The sequence below is a fragment of the Sinohyriopsis cumingii genome, chromosome 8 (assembly GCF_028554795.1).
Source record: "Sinohyriopsis cumingii isolate HCF-2022 chromosome 8, ASM2855479v2, whole genome shotgun sequence".
In the NCBI taxonomy this organism is placed as follows: domain Eukaryota; kingdom Metazoa; phylum Mollusca; class Bivalvia; order Unionida; family Unionidae; genus Sinohyriopsis; species Sinohyriopsis cumingii.
In genome coordinates this window covers 4,950,622-4,969,329 of record NC_142968.1, presented here as the reverse complement: position 1 = coordinate 4,969,329, position 18,708 = coordinate 4,950,622, and the positions used below count along the sequence as shown (strand labels likewise).

Here is an 18,708-nt window from a genome sequence, read left to right as displayed (position 1 = left end):
TTTATTATCATATTCAATGGGAAGCAAGTAACGTCAGACTATGTGATTGATTCTGTGAAAACATTATTTTTGTGGTTATAAGATTTCGTGTCTTCAGAGAAAAGTGACATTTTAGTTGATACAAAACGGGAGAACGGATACTATTGCTTAAAAATTAAAATGTTGGTTGTTTTTGCCTTTAAATTAATCAGTATTAGCAACCGTGAAATAAATTTAAAAAATACCTATGAGAAAATGTGATGTCACTATATTACTTCCCGTAACTTTCTCCAAAACAAAATAAATCGTGAAATTAATTAAATTAATTAAATTTCAAAAGAATGTTTAGAATGGCAATACTCAAAAGTCCTTTTTCAGAAATCATATTCAGTGGATACGATTACATCATTTATATGTGTGGAAGCTATCAGAGGAGTGCGATAAATTTATAGGCAAAATATGGCAAATGATTTTTTTATTTATTAACAAACTTGCGCATAAGTAAATCCAAATTAAATGACAAAAACAATAATAACAACAATTTATTTCACTCAATGATTTTAAATTTTAAAATTATTAAACATTAAATTTTAATAACAGTATGTACATTGGTAAAATGACTATTGCATGTCTATTAAAAATCAAATTATTTAATCTCGAAAGAAGATGTCCACATGAAAGCAAGATATTCTTCAATAATTTACAGTAAACTCCAGTTATAAAAATATTGCATTCAAAGATCTGTTGGATATTACAACATCACTTTATGGATTAATGATGTGCACATCACATAATCAATTCAGGTCTCTTAATTAATAAATCTCCATAAAATATATTTTTTTTATTTATTGCTAGATTGAAAAGGACATCGACATATCCGGAACATCGACATATCACGAAATAACGTCAAATCCTGAATTTTGAAGGTTATTATCATATAAGCTAACAACTTAGTTTGAAATTCCAGAAATTATTACTGTAGATTTCATTTATAGCAAACATCAGGAATGCCGAGAGATCAAACTCAAAGTATTCAGGTATATGAAGACTTCAAGCATAGTGAAATGATTGTTCAAAAGCTGTCGAAACAAAGTTCAATCAATATATGTTACGGAACATATTTCTCTGCGAAATATAAGACTATTTTTATCACAAAATGTATTAATTACGTAACTTTTGTTTTATCTGTTTTAATTGCCTGCGGAACGGCGATTAGGGTCAGTTTATAATACCCTGCCCTTAACTGCCAGTAGAACGACCGTTACAATCAACTGTAACATCTTGCTCTTAATTTTTTTGTACAAAGGCCGTTAGAATCAATTACAATAACATCTCTTAACTACCTGTAGACCAGCAGTTAGGATCAATTATGAAAACTACCCTTAACTGCCTGTAGAACGACCGTTAGGATCAGTTGTAATAAATAATCTTAACTGCATGTAGAACGGCCCTTAGAATCAATTGTAAGAACTACTGTAGAACGGCAGTTAGGATCAATTATGAAAACTACCCTTAACTGCCTGTAGAACGACCGTTAGGATCAGTTGTAATAAATAATCTTAACTGCATGTAGAACGGCCGTTGGGATCAAATGTAATAACTACTCTTAACTGCCTGTAGAACGGCCGCTAGGATCAATTGTAATAACTACTCTTAACTGCCTGTAGAACGACCGTTAGGATCAATTGTAATAAATACTCTTAACTGTCTGTAGAACGGCTGTTAGGATCAATTGTAATAACTACTCATAACTGCCTGTAGAACGACCATTAGGATCAATTGTAATAAATACTCTTAACTGCCTGTAGAACGGTAGTTGGGATCAATTGTAATAACTACTCTTAACTGCCCGTAGAACGGCAGTTAGGATCAATTATGAGAACTACTCTTAACTGCTTGTAGAACGGCCGATAGGATCAATTGTAATAACTACTCTTAACTGCCTGTTGAACGGCCGTTAAGATCAATTGTAATAACTACTCTTAACTGCCTGTAGAACGGCAGTTAGGATCAAATTTAATAACTACTCTTAACTGCCTGTAGAACGGCAGTTAGGATCAATTGTAATAACTACTCTTAACTGTCTGTAGAACGGCATTAGGATCAATTGTATTAAATACTCTTTACTGCCTGTAGAACGGCAGTTGGGATCAATTGTAATAACTACTTTGAACTGCCTGTAGAACGGCCGATAGGATCAAAAGTAATAACTACTCTTAACTGCCTGTAGAACGGCCGTTAGGATCAATTGTAATAACTACTCTTAACTGCCTGTAGAACGGCAGTTAGGATCAATTATGAAAACTACTCTTAACTGCCCATAGAACGGCCGTTAGGATCAACTGTAGTAACTACTCTTAACTGCCTGTAGAACGGCAGTTAGGATCAATTATGAAAACTACTCTTAACTGCCTATAGAACGGCAGTTAAGATCAACTGCAATGACTACACTTAACTGCCTGTAGAACGACCGTTATGATCAATTGTAATAACTTGCTTTAATTTCGTGTAGAACGGCCCTTAGGAACATGAGTAAGACTTGGCGTCTAATCATGGTTATATTAAGCATCTAACAAAATGCTGATGCTATTAATAACTTCGAATGTCTCTGAATATTTCCAGAATTGACAAACTACTAAGGAGGGGATCCCAAGTTTCATACCCTACTTCGTCGGGAACATTTCTTATTCAACAACTTCAGCAACATCTGGAATTCCATCTGTTTTACTAAATAAAGTAATATACTCGCTAATGATAACTTTAGTTAAACAATACCAAACACGCTCATTCAAAAATCCGCTCTTTTTTTCTGAAGTTTGCTTATACCTTGATTTAAATTATAATTGACACAAGACCAAAATAAAAGCGAAAGGATTGTACAATAGAACCCTGTAACGCCATACATATCAAACATTTTTTCTATCAGTGATTCTTTCAGCGTATTTTTACAAGAAAAATACAAGACATGTTCAAGCGAAGCAATAGTGAAAACTTTCAAAGTAATCAAATCGTAAATTTCACAGGAAATATGTTCATCAAATGTACTATATACATCGTTTTCTTTATTTTTGATCAGTTAATCCTCAGAAGAGATGAAATGAGGCTGAATGTATATTAGACCAGTTGTCTCCTCTGACAAAACGTTATCCTGAAGACAGTTAGAAGACGGTGTCTCAATTTCTTCGATTACAGAATCCACAGTTGACGATGTCCTTCTTGAACTGACTGATGGTTGTCTGGTGTACCGGACTGCTGTTCTTTTCTTTCTAAAGCTCTCTGATGTTGAATTCGTCTCTGCTGATGGAACGATTTCTTTTGGAAAGACCTCGTCGATGGTTGAATATCTGTCTCCATCATCCGTAAATTCATCGCTTTCCTGGCCCTCACGAGGTGAAAAGTTAATATTAGACTCCTGGGGACTACTTACGGTTGTGCAAGACTTCACAAGTCTAATTCTGAAAATAAAATGTATCTTTGAGGTCCACTCTGCACTTGTTTAAACCTGAAAAATAATTATATATTCCCTCTACCATGATGGCATACAGAGTTACGGAGTTTGAATATTTGTAGAAAATCTTTCGAGCGCGATGACAAAGACTGAACTATAATTGGAACTTTCTCGACCGTTTTTCCTTCCAAACATCTATAAATTCATACACCTTTTTAAGCATTCATTATTCATCTTTCATCTCTAGATTCTTTGAACCGTTCATCCATTATTCAATCTATCTATCTATCTATCTCTTCCTCTATGAATTCAACAATCAATGACCAATACATATATCGCTTGGTAACTAGCTATGTAGCTATCACACCTGACCTGTACCCTCTTCATTTAAATCTACATGTACATCCAGACGGTTCAATTGAGGCTCCACTTACGGTCTTTCATTGGAGAAAAAAACAAACACACACACACACACGCACACATAGATAGATATACATACATATATATAATGTGTTTAAATATTATTTTAATGTGGACTCTATAAAGTTATAAATATTACATTTTACCGTCTCTGATATGTTTTATCTATACTAGAACGTCATGATGAATAAATAAATTATATGCAAAATAGGTTTTCCGTTTGTAACTTTATTATTGTGTATGCTTTCAAGCGATAACACGTACGATTTGAGACAGTATTTCAGATAAAGTGTCAAAGCGTTTGAATAAAAACTTCAAGCACAAAGATACAGATCTGTGTAAGGGTGAAGTTCAACGGAAAGGGAATGTTGATATTGATCAAACGAGGATGTGAGTCATGTGAAACTGACTGCTTCACAAAACATTGTAAACAATTGAAATATTATTACGCTATATTTGCCTATTATCCACCCAAAAGTGATGCCGGTCAAAGGTTAAACAGATGAATAAGAGGAGCTATTGTTTCTATCAAGTGTCTCCTTGACCCTGTCTATTCTTCCGTGTGCAAAATGTGTTTCATTTATAACTTAAAAAAGCTCTCCTAAAATGTACGTGCTAATCAAGGGTCCTCTCATATTTTCCGCTGTGTGTTCAAGAATTTCAGTTAGTGTATAATGCAAACGTTATGTGAACTGAATATGCATACGCCATTTTTGTGTTGTTTGGTAAAGTAGCAATTATGATACGTAACCGATCATTGAGGAGCTATATTTAGAATAGTCAACCTTTATCTTCCATTGATTGAGATTTTGTTCAATAATTCGACTAAAATATAACTCCTTAATCCTAATATTAAATTTCCGTCATAGTGACGCCATCAGTTTTGTAGATAATGTTTAAATTTATTTTAATTATCAGACAAATTTAAAATGTCCTTTCCTTTCTTCAATAAATAGTTGGAATGCCTTAAGGAAGATATACTATCAGATGGGTGGCACATGTTTCGTACAATTCATTAGCCTCAAATGGGTTTCAGCATGATAACATAAAAAATATTATTCTTAAAACCATAACAATCTACACAATATATGAATATATTAAATTTTCAAGCCGCGTAAATTATTTTATTTCAAGACTTTATACCTTATGAACTTAGGAACGTATGCCTTTATATGGAAACAAATACCAATTATTTAATGTGATATAAGCAAATTTTTTTAAAAAAAATTGTTAGCAAGTATTATTTATATGCACTCCATTCTAGACCTTACAGCAATTTTCGATTTTTACAATAACTATGACTCATTATCGTTGGATGTATTTAGCAAAAACCTTGTTAGCACGATTAAATTAAACCACTTTAACTTTCATAGAATTTCAGAACACTTAAGTAATATTTCGTTTTCTTTATTTGTGTCAAAATGTTTTGGTACAAATAATACTAAATAAAATGCCAATTAAATTAACGTAGACAATTTAGGTTTGTCATTCGTGTTTGCATGCTTATGTAATATTTAGAGGACAATGTACACTGCTTCTTTTAGTAAATGCAAACATTTTTTGAATGTCTACACATATTCCTTTACATTTATTTTAGACTGAAATATCTTAATTGTACGTACACTTCTTCATCAATGTATAAAAATAGTTTGTGCATACCTGTAAAATTTGTAGAATGCAAAAACGATCCCTAAACAGATGCATACAAAAACAGCACCCGCTGCATAAACAACAGGCTCTGGAAATCCGTTTGCTTTTGTTGTTTCTGAGCTAGTCGTATCTGAAAATGTTATTTTTAATGTATATAACGTGTATATAAATTCAAATATCGTAAATTCTCAAACGTATCTCCCGCTCAACCTCTACATGACTACGAGGATCGATTGCTATTGAGGAAAATGAACACCTCACAGTCCATTTTCATCTTATCAAAACTAAAGGAATAAACAAACTTCACAATCTTGATTAACTGCCATCCATCTGATGATATACATATAGAAGCAATATGACTGAAAAATTGTTAAAGCTACGTTAAAATCCAAATCACATACACACACGTATATATATATATATATATATATATATATATATATATATATATATATATATATATATATATATAACAGACTGTGTTTGCTATTCGACCCTAATTTATCGATTTATCATCTTATATTCGAACAAATTAATTCGCTATAAGAAAGTATATAATGTATAAATTCACGCGTATAACTTCACATTTCCTAAATGATCGTACAGTAGAAAGTTAGTTTGCTTACAATAGTCATTCGATATACGTCCACTTTCCTGTGTATCAGATAACGAACACTCTTTGTCCTCACAGGTACCAAGTAGACACGAGCAGTTTTTTTCGGCTGGAGGTAAAAATCATGAATATTTAGGATTTTTGTTTCGACACTTGTCAAGTGTAATTGCAAGGAGACAATCCATATTTTACTTCAATGAAGTTAAAATGATTAAATATGTAAATCTGGCTGCATGCCGTGGAAAACTGAAATGGTTCAGTCATAATGCATGCCGTTAAATACATGAGAAACGTTAATCAGGATGCATGCAGGGACAAGTCCTTGTATCGTCATATAACCTACAAATCAGCTAAATCCTTTATATTTTATGAAAATATTTTCATGATTTGCTAATATACATATATTCAATGTAATAAAATGTAAATGTTGTAAATTAAAATACCCACTTCTTTGTTTATTGCTTTACTGGTTTAGTGATGCAGGTAAAAATGTATGTTTTATTACATTAAATCTTAACATTCGATTTCGATTGAATATTTTACTGCTATATAAGGATGAGGACACGCTAATATAACACTCGCATGAAATATTTTACAGCATATAATCTTGATCATCAGGACATGGGTTTTAACTGTAGGATACTAACATGTTGTTGTTCAGTACCTACGTTATTAGTTTACTATCCAGTAAACCCTTTCTATAATGACCAGTTTATACATCATCTAGAAATCGTCTTTATTAGTAAGTCACGTGTATAGCGAGCATGAAGTACGTTTCGAAAACGAACTGAGATACAAGTCAGGCTATGTTTCGTTGTTGTCGATTTCATCAGGTCCAACATCAAAAGGAAGTGACGTAAAGATGTACCTCATGCATATAGTGCTAGTTTGTTATCGTCACGTGATACATTTGAGGCAAAGTTTCTTCTTGTATGATCCTATAGTCTAACCCGTCCATAACGAATGTTTAATGGAACAGCGAGAAGTTGTGTTTATTATTAGCAGATACTCCATAAATATTAACAAATATATAAAGTCAAATCCGCGCATAATGACCTCTCATCTGCATGTTTCTTTATGAGCAGAAGTTTCTAGATACCAAAATCAAAACATATGTAGTTGTGTATAGAAGAAACAAACACAAGATCCTTATATGCAGGTGACTGCTATATATTAGAATTGATTGTACAGGTTATATATATGAATAATGAAAGCCACAAAACTTACTAGTAAGGATTACTTCAAGTGATGTTGTCAAATTGACATTGGTAACTGGATTCAGCGCTGTACATCTGTAAATTCCGCCCTTCGCCTTATTAATTACACCCAGATACAACTTTGCGCCTTGTCTTACTCCCCTATCCCATGATAAAATACAATCAGGGTGACAGTCTGCCGAGCACGTGATATTCGCCATCTCAAATCCTTCTTCGACAAAATATGTCCTGTTCGACGGGTCCAAAGTCAGCTCCTCCGAGGGACCATCTGGAACATACACATGGTATTTTTAAGGGGTTTAGGGTAGTTGAAAAAATAAATAGGGACGAACGTTATGGCTGTTTAAACAAAAGTAGGGACTAACGTAATTTGCCAGTATTGAAGAAATATTTACACGTTTACTTTCACATTTCCGTTACGGTGTACCTATATAACGATGCAATCGATGTATCTCACAAGTGAATCGATATGAACCAATACGCCACACACACACACACACACACACACACACACACACTTTATTCAGAATTGTTGCGGATTATTTTTCAAAATTGAATCAAAAACTCATGTTCAGTACTTTGCAATCATAAAATTATTCCTCCCTTTTCAAACTTACAAATGTTTACGTGTTCTTGTAACATGCACCCCATTTGTACTGCTGATATTGTTGATATAAATTTTTAAAATTTTGCAATTCTGATTTATACTGCTGTAATAAGGAAAGGCAATACGTAATGTAAAACATTCATTCTCTGGAAGTTTCTATTTGAAAAAATGTTGATGTGCAATAAAGACGGTGGCAACCAACATACTGAGTTGCAAGCCTGATGCACTTTTGTACAAAGATGAAGATAATGTTGACCGCCATTGGTGCAGTAATAAGGACAACAATGATTTATCCTTACACTTTGGGTCGATCTGGTAGTAGCTGCTTCTATTGGATGGCAGTTGGTCACTGTCATACGCTATACATGTGTATTTGTCAAACCGATCTTCTCTTTGAAGACGTCGGATAATAAGTATTTCTCCTTGAACAGTCCGGACTGAGTTATTCACCAAGAGTGTGTCGTTTCGTTTCCAGATGAAACTCATCTTAAAACCGTTTGTTTCTGGTTTGCTGTTGGATTGAGTTTTACATTCCAGGACATGATCCTTGTTGACCTGGGGAATTGTCCCCTCAACAATCGTGGGAATATCTGGACGTCCTGAATTTAAAAACCAAACACAAATGAAGTCCTTCATATATATATATATATATTACTTATGAAACTTCAAATACAAAAGTTCTTCAGGTTATAGGTCAGACATTCAGGTACGTTTATTTCCATATACCAAACGATAATATCCCATTTACTCTATACTAAACGATAATACACCATTTAGTCCAAACTAAACGATAATACCCCATTTACTCCAAACTTAACGATAATATCCCAATTTCTCTAAACTAAACGATATCACACCATTTAGTCTTAACTAAACGATAATACCCCATTTAGTCTTAGCTAAACGATAAAATCCCATTACTGTCTTTCAACGAGAAAAAAAAAAGTTGTAATGCAAATGGCACTAAATTCTTCGAGTTATTGAAAACTAAAAACAGACAGTATTTAACAATAGAATCGTTTGAGAACATAATTTTCAATCAATACCAACATAATCGAAACCTGGTTTGGTTATATATGGAATATGTCGTCATAATCATTGCAAAGATGACTAAACGGTGAAAACAGACATTTTCGTTGTTAGTAAATAGATCCTTCTTGGATAACAGTGCATTAATATTTTTCAAGCGCCTACACTATTCCACCTGTCTAAATGATCTATCTCATTTCATGCCAAATCATATGGCATGTGTCCATAAAAACGTTGCATGCCTTCGAATTAAATTTACAGTTCAAATAAATTTAAAACAGTATGCTGTATTAAGGATATCTCTAAAGACAATCCAAAAGGAAAATCAAATGAAAATGCCACAATTAAGACATATGCATTATTAATATTCATAGTGCGAAACCATGACACCACCTGAAAGTCTTCATTAATTTCGTCCGTGTTTAGTGTACATTTATTAGTTCTGCGTACTTAGATGGTTCTTTTTACTAAATAATGGAGAAGTAAAAAAAAAACAATTTCATAATAATAACCTGCAACCGCAAGGATCTGTGATCCAAAGACTTTCCGAATTCCGATAGGAACGACACGAAATTCTCCCGCGTCCTCTATCGACACATTGTAAAGCCAGAAACTTATCTCCGCCTGTCCTACATTCCCTGTAAAATTGATCCGACCCCTGTATGGACCGGAGATATCTGGGGGACCTGTCCTGTCCAGGAACACCATGATTTTGTGTTTGCCGTCTGTGCTCCTCTCTAGAGCAATAAAACCGTCGGACGGACGAACACTTGTAATGGAGATATTGAAGAATACATCATCACCGGGGACGGCAAACAATGTTCCTTAAAAACGTAGTTGGAAGAAAAGAATGATTTATGCAAATATAGTTTATCAAGTCATGCACATATTTTACAAAATAACAATCTGCTTACCTAAAGTACTAAAATTTCTTTGAAAAAATCAGCTTCTTATATTTAATTCATTATCAAAGAATACATGCCAGATTCTTGATTTATAGAATTAAATGTCATTTTATTAGATAATTGTTTTTGATGTTGTGGTGATGATAAATGACAAATACAATACTGATAACGGTGGTATTGTTTCTGCATAACTCATGATAACAACAGTACAAAATGAATAAGTACAATACCTGCTAATACATGATGCCATAACAAACACATTAAGACCGCCAAAGCCGGTGTTCTCAGTCCCGCCATTGTGCGCTCTACGTGGACTCTAGAACATCCCAATCTCTGCAATCTCTCTATCCAGCGACGAAACGCATCTACGTCTATCGTCTGAGCCAGTGGGATAGTGTATTTGAATGCAATATTTATAAACCGGTGAAAAAAGCAATGTTTATTGCCATGGGGGTTCAATGACTGGATGTCCTGTCTGTATTGTGTCATTGTCCAATATCCGGTCTGTGTTGTATTGTTTAGCTGGATTCTACGGATATGACCTTTTTATTCCGAATTCGACAAGTCAAGTGAAGGAAGGGACAAAGATGATAATATTCTGCCTGGCAATTTGAAGGAAATTGTGTAAAATCCTGTGATTTTATGAAAATGTAATCGTTAAAGACGGCCATTTGATTAGTTATAAAGTCAAAGGATACATATGAACATATCATAATTGTCAAATTTTAATTAGAATGTGTCAATTGTCTTTAGCAAAATTAGAAAAAAATTCACAATAAAATATGACGAGCAGTTGGAGTGGAATGACGTGGTAGACATTTATGAGTCATAGCGTTATAGATAATAGTGTTAATCAATCATTACCTAATGTATGTTGTTTTAGCAATATCCTTTATATTATGTAATATTTTGTCACAATTACCAAATAATTTACTTCCATTCCAATCATGTTTAGAAAATTTTAATTTCTTAAGCATAATATGTTTCCTGTAGGATCCAACTAGTAAAATATACAAAAGAAGTATCACTCGAGATAAAAAGAAATTACTCGACGTCAAGTGAGAGTAGAATTGTTATTGTATGAAACCCCAGTTCACTAGGGTTAGTAAAGTTTATTTCAAATTTAAGCCTTTATTATTTGAAATGACTAAACGGAATAGACTAATAGCAATGATTACAAAAGTAGAAAATAAAACAATATAGGAATGTATGTTTAACTATAATTACCGAGGAATCAAGGTTATACTTGCTTCTTTTACATTGGATTTATTTTTATTTTTGCAAGAGTATATTATGAAAGATAGTACCACATTTGCTTAATCAGTGTCATCCTGTTACTTATTATTTTAAAGGCATCTTTTCAAAAAAGCAAGAAGAAACACATAGTACATGAATATACAGAACGGTTGGAATAATGTTGTCTCATCGATTTTCTAATAAAGGTCATTCTGTGCCTAATTGGTCAGATAAAGGTCATTCTGTTCCTGATTGGTCAGATAAAGGTCATTCTGTCACTGATTGGTCAGATAAAGGTCATTATGTCACTGATTGGTCAGATAAATGTCATTATGTCACTGATTGGTCAAATAAAGGTCATTCTGTCCCTGATTGGTCAAATAAAGGTCATTCTGTCCCTGATTGGTCAGATTTTAAATAATCATATTTAGAAACAAATCATCAGCTTATTCAAAAATTTCAGAAAACATTGAATTGAAATTGAAGGGAAGAATGAACATATCAATTGTTAAAATACTTAATGACCTCTGCTTAACCAGGAATAAAATCTCTCAATACTAATAATAGCAATAATAATAATGATAATAATAATAATAATAACAACAACAACAACAATAAAAATAATATGAATACTAATAATAATAATAATAATAACAACAACAATAAGAAGAAGAAGAAGAAGAATGGTTCTCAATTTGCCTTGCCAGACAGCATAAAAACGTAACTCCATTGATATATAATGTGAGTCAGATAGCCAATCAAAAGCTTTCATTGCTCCCTCATATTAGTTTTTTTTAAAATTATCAACTGTGAAGAGTTTTTCCATCAGCCCGATCACCCTGAGAAGCCCGCATTATTTATTTTAATGATTTTTCCAATATTACTGACGTTGATGTTTGTTTCTGATTTAATTTCACGAAAATATTGGAATAGAGAGGTTGTTGTTGTTGATGTAGGGTTTAACGCCATTTTTCAGCACACGATAGGCTATACGTGGCGGCCAGTATTAATGGTGGAGGAAGGACCAGGGAAAACCCCGGAAAGAACCACCGACACACGAGAATCTACTGGCAAGCTTTCTCATATACCCACATTAGCCGAATCCCAGACTCGAACCCACGCAGATAGGTGAGATGGCATTGATCCGAAACGGAGAGCGCTTCAGACCACTTGGCCACTCGGGGCCCCCGGAATAGAGAGGTACAATAATAAATAAAAAAATATGTGACTTGCCTAATTGCCGTATTATTTTTGCAAAATAGTATTCATAGTAATTTTATTTTGTAATGGACTAAGAGAATGAATTTTAATTTCAATGAGTCATTCGGATTTACGAGAAAATTACAAGACAGTTTATAACTTGGACGTGCTAACGTTGCACCTTTGACGTGCTCTAAAGACGTATCTTCCATTTTGAATACTGTGCTTAAATTTTTCTCGTTACAAATTTATCCTGATTGGTTACTCCATGTATACACCATCTTTTTTCCTTACCTTGCACCTCACTATGTCAGGGGAGAAGGCAAATACAAAAGAAAACTGTACGTGTAAAGTGCCTGCCTGCGTAAATACATATGCTCTCTTGAATTAACTCTGTTGGGAGGTGGGGCACATACAGAAGGTATTTAGGGGTATGTGACTGGATAAAGACGTATACTCACTAGAAATCACTCAGGTGGGGAAAGGTGGAGGTGTCGCAGCCATAAGGGTATGTGTCCGTATACGTCATTGAAACCACATCGTTCGTACAACCATAAGAAAATCGTGTCTGCCCTGGGAAAGGCAACCTTTTCAACAACATTGTTGTCTTCAAAACAACACATCCAACCATTCATCCACCGTTTGCCAGAAAATTGTATAGTACGCTGTATTTAAGGGGTACCTGTGTTTAAAGATTAAATTTTGTTGTCTATTGAATGTCCATCATAGAGAGATTTCCCTTTAAGAATCCACACCGCTACGGTGGCCTATTGGTTAGAGCGTCGACCTCGGATACGGAAGGTCGCGGGTTAGAATCCCGGCCGAGTCATACGAAAGATTCTAAAGATGGTACGAGCAGCTGCCTCGCTCAGCATTAAGAGGTTAGTGGTAGGACTGATCGGCCTGGTGTCAGGGTGACTGGGTGGGGCATGATATTGCATGTCTGCCTCATGATACTCCAGTGCTAGACATTACTATAAACTGTTACACTTCAGACATCGCAGCAATATGACTGAATTTTTAAAAACGTTACGTTACAAATCCAAAACACACACACACGCAGACACACACACACACACCTTATTATGAATGTGTAAATATTCAACATTGATATATTCCCAGTAATGTATACTGTTACGTGTCTAGGCTCTTACAAAAGTAACTAGAAAAGAGTGAAGACAACAAGCTTTGTAAAATTTGACAAATAATTTATTTCCTTAGATAAACCAGGTAAAAATGAGAAATAGAACAGTTTTATGAATCAAATCCAAAATTAATCCAAGAAATAAGAAAATAGAAGTCCTATTATTCAAAAGTCCTAAATGAAATTGAGTTCGAATCCCGATGAAATCCAAAATGGAAGACGATGACGTCTGTTGTAACCTGTGAAGTGCTGCAATGTCAACAGTCTCTTGTTGTATCACAGAAAATATTATTCCAGTTTTTTTTAATCTGTTAAATTGCGATGAATGTCCTTGTCCAAGAATAGATTTAGAGCACTAGCATTTCCAGAGAAAACAATTACTTGAAATCCACATAATCTGAAGAAAATAAAACAGTTACCCTAAACTGGACACAACATAAAACACCTGGACGTCTCAAGTGTTAAGCCACGAATGACAATTCTTTCTCAAAACATTAGCATTAAGTCTAACTAACAAGCAAACCGATTCCTGGATGAGGGTCAACCATCTAGAAAATTTAGAAGTTTGTAACAATAAAAACATGTTATTTGTCACGTACTCCAGGCATGGCCTTGATGCAACTTACTGAATCTTACTCTGAGAAAAAAATTTTAAAAACAAGTTTTGAAAAAAGTTGTTAACCAAAAACTATCACTGGTTCTGAATCAAGGTCAGAAACTAGGTCAGCATTAGATACAATGTCTCTATTATTAGCTGTTTACATCCAAAAAAAAAGTCAGCCAGAACTTAACTCTAATCTTGAAAATATCAAATCCAGTAAATCAAGTTACATTACAATAGCATATAATAGAATAAAAATATTAAAACTAACAAACAACCAATTAAATTAAATCAAATATCCATAACATTACACGCCACACTACAAATGATGCAGTTTGGAGGTTGGGACACAGCCATACGACAACTGTGTGGGCTTTGGTATAGAAACCATTTTCCTCAACAATGTTGTCTTCAGAATCACCCATCCAGTCGTTTATATTCCGATTTTCAGAAAATTGTACAGTAGGCTGTAGGTAAGAGACACGTGTGTTTAAAGGTCGAATTGTGTAGTCTATTGACTGGTCATATTAGAGACCTTTTCTTTCATGAATCTGTACATCTTCACCATTGATGTATTCCCAGTGGTGTAAACACGAAGAATTCTGCCCAACCAATTACATCTTAACTCCTCTTTAAAAACTCGCTTCTCCGTTACTCTGCTAGTGGCTGCTCTGTCAAGATGAGGATACTACATTTAGAAAACTACAAAAGGATATTATTACATTAGCATGAGGATATTATTACATTAACAAGAGGATATTATTACATTAACAAAACAAACTACAATAGGATATTATTACATTAACAAACAACAAAGGGGCTAACATTACATAAACATAACTAAGAAGATAAAATTACATAAACAAAATTACAAAGAGACTAACACTTTCACAAACATAATTGAAAAAAGGATAACTTTACATTAGCTAAACTACAACGGGATAATATTACATTAGCAAAACTACTACGGGATAATATTACATTAGCAAAACTACAACGGGATAATATTACATTAGCAAAACTACAACGGGATAATATTACATTAGCAAAACTACAACAGGATAACATTACATTAGCAAAACTACAACGGGATAACATTACATTAGCAAAACTACAACGGGATAACATTACATTAGCATAACTACAACGGGATAATATTACATTAGCAAAACTACTACGGGATAACATTACATTAGCAAAACTACAACGGGATAATATTACATTCATAAAACTGCAGGTAAAATTACATTAACAAAAATACAAAGAGGGCAACATTACAATATAAAAAGTAATAAGGGACTAACATTAGTTTAAAACGGTACAAGAAGCTAACATAACTTTACCAAAAATACAAGATAGTAATATTACATTACCAAAAATACAAGATGCTAACATTTTACTGAAAGAAATACACAGAAGGTTACATTCGATTAATACAAATACAAATAGGCTAACACTGAATTAACAAATATACAAACAAACTAACATTATAATGACACAACTACACGAGGAAAACATTACATTAACAACACTACACGAGGAAAATATTACATTAACAACACTACACGAGGTAAACATTACATTAACAACACTACACGAAGAAAACATTACATTAACAACATTACACGAGGAAAATATTATATTAACAACACTACAGGAAGAAAACATTACCTTAACAACACTACAGAGGAAAACATTACATTAACAACACTACACGAGGAAAATATTATATTAACAACACTACACGAAGAAAAGATTACCTTAACAACACTACACGAGGAAAACATTACATTAACAACACTACACGAAGAAAACATTACATTAACAACACTACACGAGGAAAATATTACATTAACAACACTACACGAGGTAAACATTACATTAACAACACTACACGAAGAAAACATTACATTAACAACACTACAGAGGAAAACATTACATTAACAACATTACACGAGGAAAATATTATATTAACAACACTACAGGAAGAAAACATTACCTTAACAACACTACAGAGGAAAACATTACATTAACAACACTACATGAGGAAAATATTATATTAAAAACACTACACGAAGAAAACATTACCTTAACAACACTACAGAGGAAAACATTACATTAACAACACTATAATAATAATAATAATAATAATAATAATAATAATAATAGTAATAATAATGATAATAATAATAATAATGAGAACTTTGTATAACGCATAACCTTTAGGAGCTCTAAGCGCTTTACAACAATAGACCACACTAATAACATAAAAAACATATATAATGATATGATTACAAAAACAAACACCATGGAATTAGAAAGCATAAAAAACATGCTGAAAATATTTAAGGTATAAGACATTATTAGGTCTTTAAGTTTGCTATTGCAGTCGAAATAAGTGATTTTTGTGAGATCTCTTGAATGGGATCACTGTGTCTTTGTGTCTACGTTCAGTGGGCAATTCATTCCATTTTGCTGGGCCCTGGTATGGAAAAGAACGCTGTCCATATGACTTTGTTTTCATAGTGGGAATAATGAGTATACGATTATAAGAAGAGGAGCGTAAGTATATGGCTGGTGTGTACACATGGGTGAGGTCAGATAGGTATGTTGGACTGGAGTCCGTCAGTGACACGTAGCACAGAGAACAAATTTTATGTTTGATTCTGGGTCGAATCGATAGCCAATGTAGGGTACAGAGCAGCGGGGAGGTGTGCTCTGATCGTGGTACTCTAAGTATGATCCGAGCAGCTGTGTTTTGAACTTTTTGAAGTTTCTGGAGTAGATATTGAGATGAACCAGACAGAATTGAGTTACAATAGTCCAGTGTTGAAAGTACTAATGAACACACTAGTGTTTTAGTGGCATCAACTGAAAGATATTTGCAAATGGAGCTAATGCGTCTCAGCTCAAGATATGCAGCCTTGCATATGTTTATGACATGCTGGTGCAACGTGAGAGTACTGTCCAGAGCAACACCTAGATTTCGTACTGATTGTGTGAATTTAATATTGGTTTTGTTGATATTTATTGTTTGAGGTAAAGGATGTGAATGAGAAAGTCTTTGTGTTGTAATCAGAATGGCCTCAGTTTTATCATCATTCATCTGCAGCTTGTTACATGTCATCCATGATTTCACATCAGAAATGCACCTCTCTACACCTCGGATGGTAGCATCAACGTCATTTGTATAGTTGGGTGTCATCAGCGTACAATTGGTGAGACACTGGATGATGATCTATGACACTTGAGAGCGGCTGAGTGTATAGAATGAAGAGAACTGGTCCAAGAACAGACCCCTGTGGAACACCACAACATAGATTAACTGGGCTGGAGTGTATTCCATTTGCAGACACAATTTGTGTCCTGTTGACCAAGTAGGACTTGAACCACAGTAAGGCTGTATCATGAATGCCAAATGCATGCTGGAGACGGTGAAGTAATATAGCATGGTCAATTGTATCAAATGCTGCATACAAATCAAGGAGGGTGAGGACTGTAATCTTTCCGCTACCCAAAGCAGAGAGAATGTCATTAACTGCTTTTAGAAGAGTAGTTTCAGTACGGTGGCAAAGGCGATATGCAGATTGTACTTTGCTAAAAAGACTGTTTGAATTCAGATGAGATACAAGCTGGGATAGAACAACCTTTTTTTAGATTTGTTATATGAATAGGAGATTATAAACTGGGCGGTAGTTCATTAAAACGTTATTGTCTAGTGTTGGTTTCTTTAGCAGAGATTTTACAATGGCATGTTTTGAAAAATGATGGGATTCCCCGGATGAGAGAGAGGTATTAATAATATCAGTTAGTGAAAGCAATACTGGATCTAAGCACTCAAGCAGCATGGATGTTGGAATTGGATCAAGTTCACATGACTCGGTGCACTCTTCATCAGGATTGTTAAGTACGAAAGCCATAGAGACAGGTTCAAATGCTGCTAATGGTTGCCGCTCAAATTCTGAATTCTGTACACGACACGAGGAAAACATTACATTAACAACACTACACGGGGAAAACATTGCGTCAGCAAACCTGCAAGAAACTAACATTACATCACCAAAACTACAAGCGATTAACAAACGTACAAGAGAATATCAGTTATGTGCTAAATTGGAAAGAGGCTAACATTACAGTAACAAAATAGAAAGTCATTACACTTAGAATATTACCAAAAAAATGCATACATTACATTAACGAAAATACAAACTGGGTAATATTACGGAGACCAACATTACTTCATCAAAACTTCAAGGGGCATTAACTCAGCTAGAAGAAGATAACATTACATTAGCTACAATGCAAGAGGATAACATTACATTATAAACAATACAAGGAGGCCAACTTTACATTAACAAAACTACAAAGAGGATATCATTATTTTAACAAAAATACATACAGACAATCATAACATTGACAAAATTACAAATTTATGCTAACATTACATTAAGAGGAAGAAAAAAAACAGATAAAATTGCATGAACAAACCAAAAAACGGTTAACATTACAGCAGTAACAAAACTGCGAAGAAGCTAACATTACATGAGCAAAAATAAAAGAGGCTAACGTTACATTAGGAAACCTTCGAAAGGATAACATTACTTTATTTATTTATTTTAAAACTGTAAAGATGCTAATATTGCATTAACAAAAAAAATC

General features: G+C 33.8%; 1 protein-coding gene across 2 annotated transcripts; it reads right to left on the bottom strand.

Annotated features, from left to right (window-relative positions):
- Positions 1-437: 437 nt before the first annotated feature.
- On the bottom strand, positions 438-10,317 carry LOC149792883 (uncharacterized). 2 transcript variants are annotated; one of them, XM_089966679.1, is made up of 7 exons: positions 10,099-10,312; positions 9,476-9,787; positions 8,234-8,533; positions 7,338-7,595; positions 6,124-6,219; positions 5,507-5,627; positions 438-3,434 (listed from the first exon to the last, which is right to left on the bottom strand). In XM_089966679.1, exons 1-7 carry the CDS (start codon positions 10,163-10,165, stop codon positions 3,056-3,058), a joined length of 1,533 nt encoding a protein of 510 aa, XP_089822805.1. In that variant the 5' UTR covers positions 10,166-10,312; the 3' UTR covers positions 438-3,055. The 2 variants fall into 2 exon arrangements, with proteins under 2 accessions (XP_089822805.1, XP_089822807.1); XM_089966681.1 differs by having other exon boundaries at positions 3,275-3,481; positions 10,099-10,317.
- Between the last annotated feature and the right edge of the window lie 8,391 nt (positions 10,318-18,708).

What these genes read in the sequence shown, in the direction of transcription:
- LOC149792883 (XM_089966679.1), bottom strand. Translation starts at nt 10,165, where the DNA reads ATGGCGGGACTGAGAACACCGGCTTTGGCGGTCTTAATGTGTTTGTTA. An exon ending in ATGGCATCATGTATTAGCAG is followed by an intron (nt 9,788 to 10,098) that starts GTATTGTACTTA and finishes TACGTTTTTAAG; the next exon opens with GAACATTGTTTGCCGTCCCC. An exon ending in ACAGATCCTTGCGGTTGCAG is followed by an intron (nt 8,534 to 9,475) that starts GTTATTATTATG and finishes TTTTAAATTCAG; the next exon opens with GACGTCCAGATATTCCCACG.